Source organism: Pleurodeles waltl, chromosome 4_2 (genome assembly GCF_031143425.1).
Source record: "Pleurodeles waltl isolate 20211129_DDA chromosome 4_2, aPleWal1.hap1.20221129, whole genome shotgun sequence".
Classification (NCBI taxonomy): Eukaryota; Metazoa; Chordata; class Amphibia; order Caudata; family Salamandridae; genus Pleurodeles; species Pleurodeles waltl.
The window spans coordinates 43331935-43351349 of record NC_090443.1 but is presented as its reverse complement, the minus strand read 5'-3'; the positions used below and the strand labels follow the sequence as shown (position 1 = coordinate 43351349).

Genomic DNA, 19415 nt, shown 5'->3' with positions numbered 1-19415 from the left:
TTTGCAACCACTGCAATCCTTTGCACGTGAGGTCCTTAGAGACTTAGGCTTTATGCTTCACACTATCTCTCATGTCACACTGCCTCTACAGATATGAGAAGCTAGCACACATTTTCAGGTTATAAATCTCTTACAGGTCTTGGCTAGCTACTGCAGAGTCATCTCTGAAGTACCACAGAATTTAAAAACCGATATCTCAGATACATCTATTTCAAGTCACGAGACCATACAAACAGTCTTAGCTCTGACACATGCCCCAGAAAGCTGGAATATGAGATGCACACATGGAGCTTCTGATCACCTCTTGACCTATATAACTTACTTCACAATGCAGCTGAGGAAGGCCTACTATAAGCATACTCCCAGTGGCTTGAGACACCTGCTTTGGTGCCTGCACACAGTAAAGGATCAACATGAGGTCTTCTGGGTGGCAGGACTGATAAAAAGAATGTCACAGCTGTGAACAGCTCCCCAGCTCTCCTCACTAAAACGTTGTATTGCTCAGACTTACATTTCTGGAGTTTTGGACTTGTTCTTGCCATTAAAGAATTCCGGCAGAGCTCTTCTCTCGATGGCATGGACACTGCAGCAGAAACAAGGGATAGTAACATTAAAATGGAGGATGTGTGTAGTCTAGAAAAAGAGGCACATGCAAACAGTCACAGAAAGCAAGCAGACATACATGTAGAGTAGGAAGAGGTTGGACTCTCGCATCAGCCCTGTATACAATCCTGGCAGAGTATAAAAATTAGTTTTCGTTATAAGAAGGATTCTAATTGATTACTCCAGGCTCTCAGTCAAACCAGTGCTACATATGGAGACATCCTGCACTGGATATCACTAGAAAAGGAACAGAGCACCTCAAAATTCCGAGAATATGCGACTCTGCCCAGTCCTAGAGCCAACATGGAAAATTTACTGCCACAATACCAAGCTTCTGAACAGGTTGCTCAGCTGTTCGTATGTTTTCCAGGAAATACAAATCCTTTGGATTTATGCTTTTTTCTTTGACTTCTTGCATCTTAGTAACCTGTTTGCCATTTAACACTGATTTTAAGGTCTGTAAGCAAATCAATCCTGTGTGGAGAAGTGTGGCTCAATGGTTAGAGCGGCAGACCCTGAAGCAGAGATCTGGCTCAAGACCAGGGTTCAAGTCCCGCTTCGGCAGGTCTTGGGCTCAATTCCCCTTGACCAGATAATTCTCGCCTCGGTGCCTAATCTAATTCATGGGTCCCACTCTGCAACTCTGGGCAATAGCTTGCTTAATCTCCACAACGGCCCCAACAGCGCTTGGATGCCTGGCTTCACCCTGGGGGTGCTCAGGAGTGGGCGCCTCACAGGGAAAAGCCAGGAGGGGTTCCATAGCGGTATGAGTACAGCGCCTTGAGACCCTAACGGGTGAGTAGTGCGCTATACAAGTGCTAATTTACATTTACATTTATCTTTACGTATGACTCTCATTGCTCTTGTCTTTTTATCTCAAACAAACCAATCAGTATGACACATGCTATACTGTGTATCTTTAACCTCGAGGAATTTCTACACTAGCCCATACCACTAATCACGCATCTTCTTTAATGGACAGAGTGCCATTATTAATAACACTCAAGCACCAGTTATCTTACTTTTCCAGATTGCATCTACAGATGTCAGCGGCAGAAAGAACTGTGAAAATCCAATTCCGGAGTCCACTCACTGGGTCTCTTCTGAAACTGCAACCAGATCAGTACCTGATGTATAATTCAAGGAAGGTTCTATTCTGAATGGCCACTGTCAGACAATATTTCACATAACCAAATCCATCCACTTTGGTCTAACTCAGTTCTCTCGCTGGCTGGCCTTCTCCACACCATGGGAGTTAAAATCTACATGTATGAAGATGAAGAACAAACAGATAATAGTCATACTTGCCACTGCTAATGTACCTTCTTGCTGCATCAGAGGCATATCAGATCTTTTCCCCAAGAGGTTAACATTTGTGAAGAAATGGATGGCCTCACATTTTTCAAAACTTGATGAAAAACAAGAGTTCTTGATCACAGAGAAGGCCATCAGCAAATGGTGACCTTCTTGCTTGTCAAGGGTCATCGGTACACCACCATCCATTTCTACAATTGTATGCATCCTAGAGGTTCACATTGAATAACCTCTCTTTACCCTGGAGCCACAGATTTTCATAGTAACCACCACGTGTTTCTGGCAAATTAAGAGACTGAAGAAAATCATACTCAAAACTTTCTCAGAAAATCAAAAGCCAGCTGTGGTGGCTTTAATATAATCTGGCCTGGATTATAGAAATCCTACATGCCTAAAACTCCCAGACACGCTTGTACAACGTCTGTGAATGGTGTAAAACATTAGGCATAGTGGTCATGTTAACTTCATCCTGACACATCCAGACTACCTTTCAGGAAAAGAGTACTAGTCAAAAATGTGTAAATTGTTGTGTGGTACACTGTACACCTCCTGCCTTTTCAGGAGTTAAATTTCGGCTTCACATCCCTTAATGAACTTTGCGTGAATTAGGGCAATTTCTACTAGTCATTTCAAAGACAAGAACCACCAGAACAGAATGGAAAAAGGTTTTGTTATAACTTCGCACATTTCCCTCCTTGCATTTTGCAAAAAAGCTCAAGACTTTTTAATTAATAACTTTAAATAAATGATTTAGCATCTGTTGGCGGACTACGGGTTATGTGCCTTCCATTGCGCTTAGAAGCCTCATTCTAAATGTACTTTACAAATAAAATGTTATTTGCTTACTTAACATTTTCCTTAGAGTTTTAACACTCTAGATCACAGTATAAGGGGCCTACAAAACATAAAAATCTACGAAAATTATTTTAAGCCATTTCTCGCAATGTAAAATTCTATCAACTCTTAGTTGCGTCTCGTCTCACCCCCAACCCCCTCCACATTAGCAGTGGGCAACGATATGCCACAAACAGGATATTTCCTATTGTACTGTCAGAACGGGTAAAGAGCACTTCCACTAGAGGAACCAGCCACAACCACTTCAACAGACCCAATAGAGCTGATGCACCCTTTACCTTCTCAGTTCTGTCATACTAAGCTGTCCCAATCGCTGTGCTCCTCACTCAACTGGAACTAGAATTAACTAACATACAAGGCTAAAGGTAAATAATAATTGTAGTATTACTGTTTTCTTTGAAACTACCTGATTAGATGCTGAACTGTTAACATGCTGTAGACATCAGCAATATTAAATAAAACTGGGGATCTCTGACAAAGTTATTCATAGGGATTTCCAGCAATGCGACTACGCAGCAAAGCACTAAAAATGACAGACTGATTTGCACAAGAAATAGGAAAGCATTCAGACGACCTAAAATCAAGGAAGTACGCACTATACTTAGAAGTTTATTATAGCTTCAGAGTGACGAGATCTGTTCATGGATAAAAGAAAAAGGGCAATTAGCCCTGCAGAAAGTGTACTCTATTGAAAATAGATAATGAACAGCAAGAATCTTGGATGATAATAGTTGTACAACCCACTGATGAACCTTACCACATTAGGTAGGAGGGCTTCCCTTCATTTACCAAATCTATTGGACACTGGACGGCTGCCCAACCAGATACAATCTAGTTCCCATCAATGTTCAGTGCGGCACAGATCCCTGAAGCGTTGCCACCATTCCCAGGTGTACACCATAAAATGTACTTTTAGTACTATCCAAGTTTATTTGGGATTTGCCAGATGTTGCTTCTTCTGTAGTAGGTAGGGTCATTACTGCTTGTAGGAGACTGTGCTTTTGTGGCAGTAGTCCTCCCAATTGTTGCCTGATATTTGATGCAACTTTGAAGAAATTGTACTGGGGTCAGGTTACCAGGTCCCCGATGCCAGTGATCTTTACCCAAAACTGCACAACTGGCAAATCCTTTGGCACCCCTATAAGTCCCTAGTACCCCAGGTACCAAGGGCATAGGTACCAAATGTGGTCCCTAAGGCTGCAGCACATATTGTGCCGCTCTAAGGGACCCCTCACCTAGCTCTTGGTAGAGCTAAAAGTGAAAACACGACATGGCAAACAGCCTGTGTGCCATGACCATTAACACTGCATGCAGCATATGCAAGTCATCCCTGCAGAAGGCCTTCCAGCCCTAAGGCAGGGTGTGTTATATTACATGTGTGGTCATATCTGCAAGAACAGATATGCCCCTGCAATGTCTTTGTTGATTCTTAGACCGGGTAAATGATCAGGGAAGGCATTTTAAGTACATTTGCTGGATACTGGTCAATACGGGTTCTACATAATGGCTTCACTGAAAGTAGGGACTTTTGATGTCAAACATCTTCTATTAATAAACCCTCACTGATTCCAGTGATGGATTTATTGATACATGCACCCAGGGGGCGGGCACCTAGAGGTGCCCCCCTGAAAAACGTTCCAACAACTAGTGTGCTGGCTTACTGGTCTTAACCAGCCTGCCACCAACAGACAGGTTTCTGACTCCTAGAGGTTAGAGCCTCCGCTCTCAGAAACAAAGCTTGCTCTGGCAGGGGTGTTACACACCCCTTCCAACAGGAAGGCCTGCAAATTAGCATTCCAAGGCAGGGGGCTTCAAAGAGCCCACCGCCTTCGGTAAGCAAATTTGGCTTCCCTCAGAGCTGAGAAGATGCCGACCCCTCTTGACCAAGGGCCCATTTGGCACCTGGACAGGTGAGAAAATTAGTAGTCAGAGAGGCATGTCCACATTCAGGCCAGTTTTCCCCCTCCCCCGAAGGTGAGCTACCTGATGTGGACACACAAATTTTAAAGTCTGCCACCTTGGTGATGGCAGAACTAGGAACCCTGGGACAGGGTTATGCCCACTTCCCACAGGAAGTGGTAATTTAGGGGGCGCAGTGACCCCAGGCATATGTAGCCCACTGGCTACTAACCTACATTCCTCAAATGCCCCCTAAATTCAGTATTCAGGAAAGTCCCTGGCTCCAGAAAACCAGATCCTGCCGACCTGAAAGAAGAAGACAGAGTTTGAAGAGTCGTCAAAGCAAGAACAGGAGACCAGCAGCTGACTTGGCCCCAGCCCCTCCAGCCTGCCTGCTGCCCTCAACAATTGTGCCAAAGACTACTTGTTCTGCAACTGCCTTCAAAAGCCTGGAAGGACTGCCAGGCTTCAACCAAGACCAAGGAGGAACTTCTGTGGACAGCTGCTCCCCTGCATCCTGCAGGCACCCCAGAAGAACTCTGAGGACTCTGGACTGCCAAAACCTGACACCGGAAAAGCACCACTGCACCCATGCCCTCTAGCCCGAGTTGAAGTGGAACAATGGTGCCAGCGTGGTCCTCCTGACCCCCCCAGAGGCTAAGCCCACTTTGGGTTTGCCAACTGTGGACTTCCTGACTCCACCTGCAGTCTCTTTGTGCAGGCCTCCCTCTACTGCAAGTGACCTGGTGACAAAAACCAATGCCTCAGGACATCTCTTCACCTGACCACCCGTCCCGAGGAAAAGAGGAGTCCCTATGTCCCCAAGCATAGTGAGACCAGAGTCCCTTTGTTGGTTCAGTTGGACTGGTCCCCCAGTCCCAGCTTGCAGCATCTTGCTAACAGGACCATTCCACATAGGATAACATTTGATAGCCGATGCTGAAAAGCAGCTCTGCACTCGGACACCCCAGTGCCTCCCACAGTGACCTCTGGGTGCTGCTGTGGACCTTTCCCAATACTTACCTTAACTCAAAAAAACTGTCCTGTAAGTCAATGCTAAAAGAAAAATTAATTAAAAAACAGTATGTGCAATCTATTAAATCACACCATGTGTACCGCCTGTTGAACCCCCCCCAAAAAACACCAACTTTTTCTTATGTGTAGGAATAATTTAACAACACTGAGTCCTGATGATGGTCTGAAGGACCTCTGACGGCCACTACAGGCCGAAACGTCGACATTACCTTCTCATTTGACAAGAGGAATTGAAAGTCCATGATATTGCTTGAACTGGGACTGGACACCAGCCAATTATTGTGCAGAACTGTGTCATGAGGTGGGTTATAACCCCGTCCTGGATCTGCAATTGGGATTCAATCTTATGATCTAAAGGGGTTATATACAGTGTTGTTTATGAAATGGACATTCGCTGGAATTGTTGTACATTTTTTTGAACATCCTGAATCCTATTGAGTAATGTATTGGATTTTAACAGTACGGAGTGGTCTTATTCATTAATTGAAGACTGTATATATAATATGTGCGCATACAATATCTAAACAATTCCTCTAGGAGCATTTTTAAGTGAGATACTGTCTGTACCCAGTTCCGGTATACTGGGTTGCCCCTAAGCGTGTTCATCCTTACAGATGATGGCATGATGGCCGTTGACACTGCAGCTATCACCAAGATGTTCCAAGCCTACTATCAGTGCTGATATAAGACCCACACGACTGGAGGTGATTCAGTGATAGCTGAATACCTATCTGAAGTGCCCATGGTGTGTCTGTAGGCAGGGCAATAACAATTCTTGGCAGACCCCCATCACGTGTGAAGAAACAGTACAAAGCATTGATGCCTTGAGTGGCTCTAAAGCCCCTGACCCTCGACAAGCTCACCATTTTTTTAATTTTTTTATAAAGCTTACAAACACATCCTGTCTCCCCACCTCCTAGAGGTCTATGCTGAGTCTCTCAGGGTGGGCAATCTACCTCCCACCCTTCGGGAGGCTGCCATCACCTTACTATTGAAGCCTGATAAGCAGGTACATCTCTGTACCTCAAATAAACCATTGTCCCTCATGAATCGTGACAATAAAATATTGGCCAAAGAAATTGCCACATGCCTTTCCTTCTGATGGAGCAGATAATCTCCTGCTGCACACGGGCTTCGATCCACACCACTCCACTACAATCAACTTATGCGCTATTTTGCCCTTTTGAAACAGATTTCCCAAACTAATCCTGAGGCAGCTGCCCTCCTGGAGGCCAGCAAGGTGTTTGATTAGCTGGAGTGGTGGTTCTTGCGGGCGATGCTGACCAAGTTAGGGGTGCCAAACGGTTTCTGCGACCTCATCATGCTTCTCTACTCTGGGCCTACGGCACGTTTGCAGGTCAATGACATGCTCACAGAGGCCTTCCTGGAGAGAAGAGAAACCCACCAGGGCTATCCCATCTCACCCCTGCTCTATTACTGGACCCACTGGTCAGGCATCTGCAGGACCGACACATGCACAGGGGACTCTGGCTTCAGCACAGACCACTCTTAGAGTCCCTGTATGTGGATGATATACTATTGTTTGTCCGTGACTCCCCCACACATCTCCCTCCTCTCATATGTGAGAGAATACACATTGACGCCTCTCTTGCTTATCCATAAATTAGAGTAAGTATGAACTTTTTCCACTTACTGAAGCCACTGTTCCCTGTGACCTGGACCTGCAATGGTGCACAACTCCTCTAAATTCTTGAGTATTGTCCTACACAGGAAAAAAGCCAAAGTCCTTGTGTAGGAAAGTACCATCTTGCCTGGCATGTTACCCCCATTTTTCACTGTATATATGTTGTTTTAGTTGTATGTGTCACTGGGACCCTGGTAACCCAGGGCCCCAGTGCTCATAAGTGTGCCTGTATGTGTTACCTGTGTAGTGACTAACTGTCTCACTGAGGCTCTGCTAATCAGAACCTCAGTGGTTATGCTCTCTCATTTCTTTCCAAATTGTCACTGACAGGCTAGTGACCATTTTTACCAATTTTCATTGGCTTACTGGAACACCCTTATAATCCCCTAGTATATGGTACTGAGGTACCCAGGGTATTGGGGTTCCAGGAGATCCCTATGGGCTGCAGCATTTCTTTTGCCACCCATAGGGAGCTCTGACAATTCTTACACAGGCCTGCCACTGCAGCCTGAGTGAAATAACGTCCACGTTATTTCACAGCCATTTTACACTGCACTTAAGTAACTTATAAGTCACCTATATGTCTAACCTTTACCTGGTAAAGGTTAGGTGCAAAGTTACTTAGTGTGAGGGCACCCTGGCACTAGCCAAGGTGCCCCCACATTGTTCAGAGCCAATTCACTGAACTTTGTGAGTGCGGGGACACCATTACACGCGTGCACTACATATAGGTCACTACCTATATGTAGCTTCACCATGGTAACTCCGAATATGGCCATGTAACATGTCTATGATCATGGAATTGCCCCCTCTATGCCATCCTGGCATTGTTGGTACAATTCCATGATCCCAGTGGTCTGTAGCACAGACCCTGGTACTGCCAGACTGCCCTTCCTGGGGTTTCTCTGCAGCTGCTGCTGCTGCCAACCCCTCAGACAGGCATCTGCCCTCCTGGGGTCCAGCCAGGCCTGGCCCAGGATGGCAGAACAAAGAACTTCCTCTGAGAGAGGGTGTGACACCCTCTCCCTTTGGAAAATGGTGTGAAGGCAGGGGAGGAGTAGCCTCCCCCAGCCTCTGGAAATGCTTTGTTGGGCACAGATGTGCCCAATTCTGCATAAGCCAGTCTACACCGGTTCAGGGACCCCTTAGCCCCTGCTCTGGCGCGAAACTGGACAAAGGAAAGGGGAGTGACCACTCCCCTGACCTGCACCTCCCCTGGGAGGTGTCCAGAGCTCCTCCAGTGTGCTCCAGACCTCTGCCATCTTGGAAACAGAGGTGCTGCTGGCACACTGGACTGCTCTGAGTGGCCAGTGCCACCAGGTGACGTCAGAGACTCCTTGTGATAGGCTCCTTCAGGTGTTAGTAGCCTTTCCTCTCTCCTAGGTAGCCAAACCCTCTTTTCTGGCTATTTAGGGTCTCTGTCTCTGGGGAAACTTTAGATAACGAATGCATGAGCTCAGCCGAGTTCCTCTGCATCTCCCTCTTCACCTTCTGATAAGGAATCGACCGCTGACCGCGCTGGAAGCCTGCAAACCTGCAACATAGTAGCAAAGACGACTACTGCAACTCTGTAACGCTGATCCTGCCGCCTTCTCGACTGTTTTCCTGCTTGTGCATGCTGTGGGGGTAGTCTGCCTCCTCTCTGCACCAGAAGCTCCGAAGAAATCTCCCGTGGGTCGACGGAATCTTCCCCCTGCAACCGCAGGCACCAAAAAGCTGCATCTCCGGTCCCTTGGGTCTCCTCTCAACACGACGAGCGAGGTCCCTCGAATCCAGCGACACCGTCCAAGTGACCCCCACAGTCCAGTGACTCTTCAGCCCAAGTTTGGTGGAGGTAAGTCCTTGCCTCACCTCGCTGGGCTGCATTGCTGGGAACCGCGACTTTGCAAGCTTCTCCGGCCCCTGTGCACTTCCGGCGGAAATCCTGTGTGCACAGCCAAGCCTGGGTCCACGGCACTCTAACCTGCATTGCACGACTTTCTAAGTTGGTCTCCGGCGACGTGGGACTCCTTTGTGCAACTTCGGCGAGCACCGTTTCACGCATCCTCGTAGTGCCTGTTTCTGGCACTTCTCCGGGTGCTACCTGCTTCAGTGAGGGCTCTTTGTCTTGCTCGACGTCCCCTCTCTCTGCAGGTCCAATTTGCGACCTCCTGGTCCCTCCTGGGCCCCAGCAGCGTCCAAAAACGCCAAACGCACGATTTGCGTGTAGCAAGGCTTGTTGGCGTCCATCAGGCGGGAAAACACTTCTGCACGACTCTCCAAGGCGTGGGGGATCCATCCTCCAAAGGGGAAGTCTCTAGCCCTTGTCGTTCCTGCAGTATTCACAGTTCTTCAGCCTAGTAAGAGCTTCTTTGCACCAACCGCTGGCATTTCTTGGGCATCTGCCCATCTCCGAGCTGCTTGTGACTTTTGGACTTGGTCCCCTTGTTCCACAGGTACCTTCAGACAGGAATCCATCGTTGTTGCATTGCTGATTTGTGTTTTCCTTGCATTCTCCCTCTAACACGACTATTTTGTCCTTAGGGGAACTTTGGTGCACTTTGCACTCACTTTTCAGGGTCTTGGGGAGGGTTATTTTTCTAACTCTCACTATTTTCTAATAGTCCCAGCGACCCTCTACAAGGTCACATAGGTTTGGGGTCCATTCGTGGTTCGCATTCCACTTCTGGAGTATATGGTTTGTGTTGCCCCTATCCCTATGTTTCCCCATTGCATCCTATTGTAACTATACATTGTTTGCACTGTTTTCTAAGACTATACTGCATATTTTTGCTATTGTGTATATATATCTTGTGTATATTTCCTATCCTCTCACTGAGGGTACACTCTAAGATACTTTGGCATATTGTCATAAAAATAAAGTACCTTTATTTTTAGTATAACTGTGTATTGTGTTTTCTTATGATATTGTGCATATGACACTAAGTGGTACTGTAGTAGCTTCACACGTCTCCTAGTTCAGCCTGAGCTGCTTTGCTAAGCTACCATTATCTATCAGCCTAAGCTGCTAGACACCCTATACACTAATAAGGGATAACTGGGCCTGGTGCAAGGTGCAAGTACCCCTTGGTACTCACTACAAGCCAGTCCAGCCTCCTACACCTTGCTTTGCAGGTAGAGCAGTGGATTAAACTACTGCTATTCATCACGGAGCAAATTACTATAAAAAAATATGGTGGTCCTTCTGCGCTTTGTAAATCTTTTTTTAAACATACCCATTGCTCTCACTACCAATTATTTTTTTGCTACCCTTCTAGGCCTCCTGACGCATATTGTTTGGGCAGGCCATAGCCCCAAATTAGATGGAAGACACTGACTCTTACGTACAAGCGCAGTGGCTTTGGTATCCTGGATTTTTACCTATATTACTTAGTGCAGGCCCAATTTGCGTATTATTGGTACCACCTGGACAAACAACTCTTATCCAAGACCTGAAAGACCAAGAGCAGGATCTAACCTAATCCTCTCTCCTGCCCTAGGACTTCCGCGTGAGCAGACTCACATACAGACCTTTCCAAATGCTTGGCGTGGTCTAGGCTGATTTCATAAATCTAGCTTGGAATTGCACTCTTATAATGCATTCAACCTTACTGAGATATAATAAACCAATAAGTCCGGGTCTACAAAGTTTGGGTTTGGTCCAAACTGGGACGCCAAGGTGAGAAAAAGTACAATGGATTAAACCCAGATCTGTGCTGGGGGAGGGGGGTGGGGGGGGTTACTGGGGAGAGTTGTTTCAGCACTTCGTCCATAATCCTTTTGTGTTACTAGAGTCACCCTATGTGGGAAGAGTGTGCCCAGACGGGGGTCCTGTGCTCAACTGTGCCACTGGATTCAAGCTAGCCTGGCTGATGAGGGGTGATACCCCGAAACCGTTCCCAGGATACTTGTTTCTAGTCCAGGGAGGACCTGGCCTGGCAGATGGGGCTGGACTGTTCCCATTGGGCTGATTTGCATATGGTTGTATCCAGACTGGGGTGGCATGGTGAGCAAAAGAACAATGGATTAAACTCAGATCAGTGACTGGGGGTAAGTGTTTGAAAAGTTTCAGCACTCCATCCATCATTCTTTTCTGCTGCTACAAAGTTTCACAGCCATGGCAATAATGCTTGCCAAGCAATGAATAGCACTGTACTGGCGCAGCAGCAGGGTCCGTACTTTTGATTAACTTTATGCCTCCTTACATATTCTAACTCCCAGGCCTAAGGTTATTTGGCAACCCCTTCCAGACTACCTATTAACACTAGGACTAAATGTTGGTAATGACACTGAGGACTAAACTGGCTGACACCCTACATGTCTCTTTGAGTTGCCCATAGCCTATTTACTCCATGTAAGTATGTGTACATTTATACTTCGGAGCGCTTACCCTCATCGGTAAGGTACTTCAATCCTAGCCTTCGCTCGATTGTTATAATTATTCCTGCATTCATAGTGAATTGTTTATTTTATGTGTGAGAGTCTGTGTACATCTATGATTTGTGCAGCATTGTTTGTTTTCTTGTCGAATATGATAAACATAAAAATAAAAAAAACAACAACAAAGGTAGGAGGATTTCATCCATCTTGTATGAGTACATGAATGTATCATAATTATATTGGAGGTTTGGTTCCTTCTTCCAGGTAGGTTGTGCTTCTTGTAGGTTTGTGTGCTTATGGAGAGTGTACACCAGCCCTAACTCCTCTCTATGCCTCTTTAGTGTGTTAGCTACCTATGTTGTACCTGTCTTGTATGAATGACAGATTCTTGTGATGTTCCTCCTTCCACAACCCCCTGGCCTTTAATTATTCTATGAATTAAGGAAAGCTGTGCTGCTTCTGTCCACGTTGCACCAAAGTAGTGTTGTGAAGCCTGTCATAAAGCTTTCCACTACACAAAAGACAAAACAGTTTGTATTGCCAATGGTTCTTTAAATGCATGAGGGGAATGGTCAACCCTTCCAAAATATATGAAAAGAGGATATTTTTGTTTCATGTGTGAAACAGGAGGTTTCTGAAGTGGACAAGATGAGTTTGCCAATTATAAAACACACCTGATGTAGGAAAGTGCCTCTTTTGGCATGGTTACCTCACCCACACACTTTGCCTGATATCTGATGCTAACTTCACTGCATGTGAGCTGGGATCCTGCTAACAAGACCCAAACACCAGTGTTTTGTCCCGAAACTTTACCATTGCTTCCACAACTGGCACACAGCTAAATCTCTTGGAAAAGGTACCAATGGGACCAAGGGCTCTGTGGTCAGGGAGGTGCCTACGGGCTGCAGCATGTATTATGCCACAAAGTGACCCCTCACCGAACACATGCAACACTGCAACTGCAGCTTGTGTGGGCCAGTGGGGAGATAAAGGTAAAGTCCACATGGCAATCCTCTCTGGGTGCCATGCCCACAAACCACTGCCTGTGGAATACGATAGTCACCCCTCTAGCAGGCCTTACAACCCTAAGGCAGGGTGCACTATACCACAGGTGAGGGAATAGGTGCATGAGCAATACACCCCTACAGGGTATAAGTCTATTCTTAGACATTGTAAGTGCAGTGTTGCCATACTGAGTACATGGGCTGGGAGTCTGTCATTATGAAATCCACAGCACCATGATGGCTTCACTGAAGACTGGGAAGTTTGATATCAAACTTCTGAGCACAATAAACCAACACTGATGCAAGTGTTAGATTTATTGAAAACGCACACATAGGGCATCTTAGAGATGCCCCATGTATATCACCCAACCCTTTAGTGCAAGGCTGACCCGAATGTGCTAGACTGCCACTAACAGACAAGTTTCTGACCCCATGGGGTGAGAGCCTTTGTGCTCGCTGGGGTCAGGAACAAAGCCCATTCTGGGTGGAGGTGCCTCCCCCTGCAGGAACTGCAACACTTGGTGGTGAGCCTCAAAGACTCCTGCTTCCTGTTACATTGCCCCAGGGCACTCCAGCTAGTGGGGATGCTGGCCCCCCTGGACCAGGCCCCACTTTTGGCGGCAGATCCGGTGGGAAAATTAGTCAACACCAAGAGGAGTGTCCACCCCAGCTGGGTCCCCCCTAGGGTGCCCAGAGCTAAGGTGAACCCCTCCTGTCAGAATCCTCCATCTTGCTTTAGAAGGTGATGGCCAATAGGGTTAGGAATGTGCCCTCCTCCCCAAAGGGAGTGGGCACAGAAGGGTGTAGCCACCTCACGGACAGTAGCCATTGGCTACTGCCCTCTGACCCCTGTAATGCCCCTAAGTCTAGTATTTAGGGGCACCCCTGAACCTTTCTCTTCAGATTCCTGATCACTGCAAGAAGACGAAGGACTGGAGAGCCTCTCCAGCAGTGAAGACTCCAGACGACAACTGACTTGGCCCCAGCTCTACCGGCCTGTCTGTAGCTTCAGATCTCCTGCTACAAAAAGGTGATGCATCCTGCAGGACCAGCAACCACTACAAACCCCCAGAAGACTGTCTGCCCACCAGAGGACTAATAACTCCAGAGGACAGAGGCCCTATCCACAAGAAATCTCCGAAAAGGACTACAGAGTCTCCATGGATCCGAAAGTCCTGCCCATTCTGAACCAGACTCCCACAGCCCGAGTCCAGGTGGGCCACTGTACAGAGAACGTCCCCAGGCAATTCCGACTTCGAGTCCTCCCTGGGTTGACCCCTCCTAGCCAACACAATATTGCCTGCAGCCTAAATGTTCCCATGGGGAACAGGGTCAAGACTGATTTGCATATGGCTGGGTCCAAACTGGAATGGCATGGGCAGCAAAAAAACAATGGATTAAACCCAGATCTGTGACTGGGGGGTGAATGTTTGACAATGTTCAGCATTCCGTCCATCACTTGTTGTTTTTGCATTTGTCGCCCTAAGTGGGAAGGGTATGCCCAGACGTGGGTCCCGTGCTTCCCATGCCACTGGATTCAAGCTAGCCTGGCTGATGAGGGGTGAAACCCCGAAACCGGTCCCAGGATGCTTGTTTCCAGTCCAGGGAAGACCTGGCCTAGCAGTTCGGGCTGGACTGTTCCCATGGGGAACAGGGTCAAGACTGATTTGCATATGGCTGGGTCCAAACTGGAATGGCATGGGCAGCAAAAAAACGATGGATTAAACCCAGATCTGTGACTGGGGGTGAATGTTTGACAATGTTCAGCATTCCGTCCATCACTTGTTGTTTTTGCATTTGTCGCCCTAAGTGGGAAGGGTATGCCCAGACGTGGGTCCCGTGCTTCCCATGCCACTGGATTCAAGCTAGCCTGGCTGATGAGGGGTGAAACCCCGAAACCGGTCCCAGGATGCTTGTTTCCAGTCCAGGGAAGACCTGGCCTAGCAGTTCGGGCTGGACTGTTCCCATGGGGAACAGGGTCAAGACTGATTTGCATATGGCTGGGTCCAAACTGGAATGGCATGGGCAGCAAAAAAACGATGGATTAAACCCAGATCTGTGACTGGGGGTGAATGTTTGACAATGTTCAGCATTCCGTCCATCACTTGTTGTTTTTGCATTTGTCGCCCTAAGTGGGAAGGGTATGCCCAGACGTGGGTCCCGTGCTTCCCATGCCACTGGATTCAAGCTAGCCTGGCTGATGAGGGGTGAAACCCCGAAACCGGTCCCAGGATGCTTGTTTCCAGTCCAGGGAAGACCTGGCCTAGCAGTTCGGGCTGGACTGTTCCCATGGGGAACAGGGTCAAGACTGATTTGCATATGGCTGGGTCCAAACGGGAATGGCATGGGCAGCAAAAAAACGATGGATTAAACCCAGATCTGTGACTGGGGGTGAATGTTTGACAATGTTCAGCATTCCGTCCATCACTTGTTGTTTTTGCATTTGTCGCCCTAAGTGGGAAGGGTATGCCCAGACGTGGGTCCCGTGCTTCCCATGCCACTGGATTCAAGCTAGCCTGGCTGATGAGGGGTGAAACCCCGAAACCAGTCCCAGGATGCTTGTTTCCAGTCCAGGGAAGACCTGGCCTAGCAGTTCGGGCTGGACTGTTCCCATGGGGAACAGGGTCAAGACTGATTTGCATATGGCTGGGTCCAAACTGGAATGGCATGGGCAGCAAAAAAACGATGGATTAAACCCAGATCTGTGACTGGGGGTGAATGTTTGACAATGTTCAGCATTCCGTCCATCACTTGTTGTTTTTGCATTTGTCGCCCTAAGTGGGAAGGGTATGCCCAGACGTGGGTCCCATGCTTCCCATGCCACTGGATTCAAGCTAGCCTGGCTGATGAGGGGTGAAACCCCGAAACCGGTCCCAGGATGCTTGTTTCCACTCCAGGGAAGACCTGGCCTAGCAGTTCGGGCTGGACTGTTCCCATGGGGAACAGGGTCAAGACTGATTTGCATATGGCTGGGTCCAAACTGGAATGGCATGGGCAGCAAAAAAAACGATGGATTAAACCCAGATCTGTGACTGGGGGTGAATGTTTGACAATGTTCAGCATTCCGTCCATCACTTGTTGTTTTTGCATTTGTCGCCCTAAGTGGGAAGGGTATGCCCAGACGTGGGTCCCGTGCTTCCCATGCCACTGGATTCAAGCTAGCCTGGCTGATGAGGGGTGAAACCCCGAAACCGGTCCCAGGATGCTTGTTTCCAGTCCAGGGAAGACCTGGCCTAGCAGTTCGGGCTGGACTGTTCCCATGGGGAACAGGGTCAAGACTGATTTGCATATGGCTGGGTCCAAACTGGAATGGCATGGGCAGCAAAAAAACGATGGATTAAACCCAGATCTGTGACTGGGGGTGAATGTTTGACAATGTTCAGCATTCCGTCCATCACTTGTTGTTTTTGCATTTGTCGCCCTAAGTGGGAAGGGTATGCCCAGACGTGGGTCCCGTGCTTCCCATGCCACTGGATTCAAGCTAGCCTGGCTGATGAGGGGTGAAACCCCGAAACCGGTCCCAGGATGCTTGTTTCCAGTCCAGGGAAGACCTGGCCTAGCAGTTCGGGCTGGACTGTTCCCATGGGGAACAGGGTCAAGACTGATTTGCATATGGCTGGGTCCAAACTGGAATGGCATGGGCAGCAAAAAAACGATGGATTAAACCCAGATCTGTGACTGGGGGTGAATGTTTGACAATGTTCAGCATTCCGTCCATCACTTGTTGTTTTTGTATTTGTCGCCCTAAGTGGGAAGGGTATGCCCAGACGTGGGTCCCGTGCTTCCCATGCCACTGGATTCAAGCTAGCCTGGCTGATGAGGGGTGAAACCCCGAAACCGGTCCCAGGATGCTTGTTTCCAGTCCAGGGAAGACCTGGCCTAGCAGTTCGGGCTGGACTGTTCCCATGGGGAACAGGGTCAAGACTGATTTGCATATGGCTGGGTCCAAACTGGAATGGCATGGGCAGCAAAAAAACGATGGATTAAACCCAGATCTGTGACTGGGGGTGAATGTTTGACAATGTTCAGCATTCCGTCCATCACTTGTTGTTTTTGCATTTGTCGCCCTAAGTGGGAAGGGTATGCCCAGACGTGGGTCCCGTGCTTCCCATGCCACTGGATTCAAGCTAGCCTGGCTGATGAGGGGTGAAACCCCGAAACCGGTCCCAGGATGCTTGTTTCCAGTCCAGGGAAGACCTGGCCTAGCAGTTCGGGCTGGACTGTTCCCATGGGGAACAGGGTCAAGACTGATTTGCATATGGCTGGGTCCAAACTGGAATGGCATGGGCAGCAAAAAAACGATGGATTAAACCCAGATCTGTGACTGGGGGTGAATGTTTGACAATGTTCAGCATTCCGTCCATCACTTGTTGTTTTTGCATTTGTCGCCCTAAGTGGGAAGGGTATGCCCAGACGTGGGTCCCGTGCTTCCCATGCCACTGGATTCAAGCTAGCCTGGCTGATGAGGGGTGAAACCCCGAAACCGGTCCCAGGATGCTTGTTTCCAGTCCAGGGAAGACCTGGCCTAGCAGTTCGGGCTGGACTGTTCCCATGGGGAACAGGGTCAAGACTGATTTGCATATGGCTGGGTCCAAACTGGAATGGCATGGGCAGCAAAAAAAACAATGGATTAAACCCAGATCTGTGACTGGGGGTGAATGTTTGACAATGTTCAGCAATGCAGCCTAAATCGCCTGACCGCGACCGGACGAAAATTCCCGATGCCCAAATGTACCCCTCCATCCGCAGCCCCCTGGCCTTGGGGAATCAGACTGACGGTCCAGCAACATCCAGAGGGCTCCTCTCCTAATTGTTAAGGCTTAGGTTTACCACAGGTGACTCCCTGGACCCAGCCTGCAGCATCTTTGTGACACCCGGTGTTCAGGCGCCCGAAGCTATAATTCCACCCTGAACCCAGCTGACCCTGTGCCACTGAGGGTGTGTGTGTGTGGTGCTGACCTGTGGCCCTCCCAGAGCTCATCTAAACCACCCAGGTCGGTGCCCTGAAGTAATGGGTACTTACCTGCAACCTGTTTCTGTGTGCCCCCAGTCTCCATAGGATTCCATTAAAAACCCGACACCTTTTGAGGTCAACTGGAACCTTTCCCTGTGGACATCCTAACCCCTGAAGACTAGGATCTTAAGTGGAGTACTTACCTGTAAACTGTGTTAACACGCTTCCTCCCCTAGGACTGCAAACTTCCTATGAGAAATTGCACGAAATGGCTACTTTTGAAATTGAAAAGTGCTACTTACTTGAAAACTGTTTTCATATACAAAACCTAAACAAAGTACATTTGATATATAAGTCTGATACAAACTTACAACTTTACTTACCTGCAACAAAGATCCTCTTAGGTTCTAGATATAAAGTAACAAAGTATATTTTGCTATAGAAAAACATAAGCCTGGAGTTAGTCATTGAATGTGTGCCCCATTTCTTGACTGTGTGTACAACAAATGCTTTGCACTACCTTCTGATAAGCCTAACTGCTCGACCACACTATCACAAAAGAGAGCATTAGTATTATCTACTTTAATCTTTGTTAAGCCTCCAGGGATCCACTGGACTCTGTGCACACTATACCTCATTTTAGCATAGTATATAAAGAGCCAGCTTTCATATTATTTATAACATCTTCAGACAGTTCTGGATATCTTAGACAACATCACATTTATTCTGGGGCCTTTAACCTGTAAAGAAAGTGTTACAGCAAAAATACACGCCCTACAATGCAATATGCCGTTGTCTGGAAAGTGTCATAGTCAAGGCTACTGAAAGTGTACGTATAACCATAGATTTGCTGTATTTGCCTCATAATCCACCATCTTCTGCATCATTTGCAGATTCGACTGTGTCATACAGATCAAAAGTTACTAAAAACACTATCATGTGTTGCCACGTAGTGGCAGGCCTTTTTGTCACCCAGAGAAAGGTCATCTTTCAGTTGCTGAATACTTTATTTAGCTGTTAAACTGATATTAATGAGATGAAACCTTTGCTCATACAGTGTTAATGTGTTAAAAAAAAAAACACAAATGAAAAAATAGCAAAGTAATACGGTTTCAAAAGATGTTGCATTAGGCAGCACAGTTTACCTTTTTGCAGCCTAATTTAGTAAACATTGCCACATAATTTGACCCTACTTTGATGCATAATTACAGTGGCTCAAAATACAGTTTTAGCCTTTTATCTTGAGGGTTAAACAGACCAGTGAGTGACACAGCAGAGATAGACTGTCAAATGTAAATAGTTACATCTCACTTCTAATGGGCTAACATCAATGCAGCTTGGTGAAACAAATACATAGCATACTACGAAATGAAAATGTCACTTACCCAGTGTACATCTGTTCGTGGCATCAGTCGCTGTAGATTCGCATGTTTTGCATAGCTCGCCATCTGGTGTTGGGTCGGAGTGTTACAAGTTGTTTTTCTTCGAAGAAGTCTTTCGAGTCACGGGACCGAGTGACTCCTCCTTTTGTCTCCATTGCGCATGGGCGTCGACTCCATCTTCGATTGTTTTTCCCCGCAGAGGGTGAGGTAGGAGTTGTATTGTAGTAATAGTGGCCATGCAATGGAGTGACTAAGTATGTACCTATTTAAGGTTAAAATAATATATATACAAATAGTTGAAGGTACCTTCCGAACTGCTACAGGCTCCCGGGGAGGCGGGTGGGCACATGCGAATCTACAGCGAC

The 19415-nt window shown here is 47.4% G+C and overlaps 1 protein-coding gene across 6 annotated transcripts in view; it reads right to left on the bottom strand.

The window, feature by feature from the left end:
- SMARCC2 (SWI/SNF related BAF chromatin remodeling complex subunit C2) overlaps positions 1 to 19415 on the bottom strand; it is a 494788-nt gene that overhangs the window by 299258 nt on the left and 176115 nt on the right. For all 6 annotated transcript variants that reach the window (XM_069230569.1, XM_069230570.1, XM_069230565.1 and 3 more), the window contains one exon: positions 512 to 583. In XM_069230569.1, coding sequence (XP_069086670.1) covers positions 512 to 583 — 72 coding nt within the window. The remainder of the gene's footprint in view (positions 1 to 511; positions 584 to 19415) is intronic.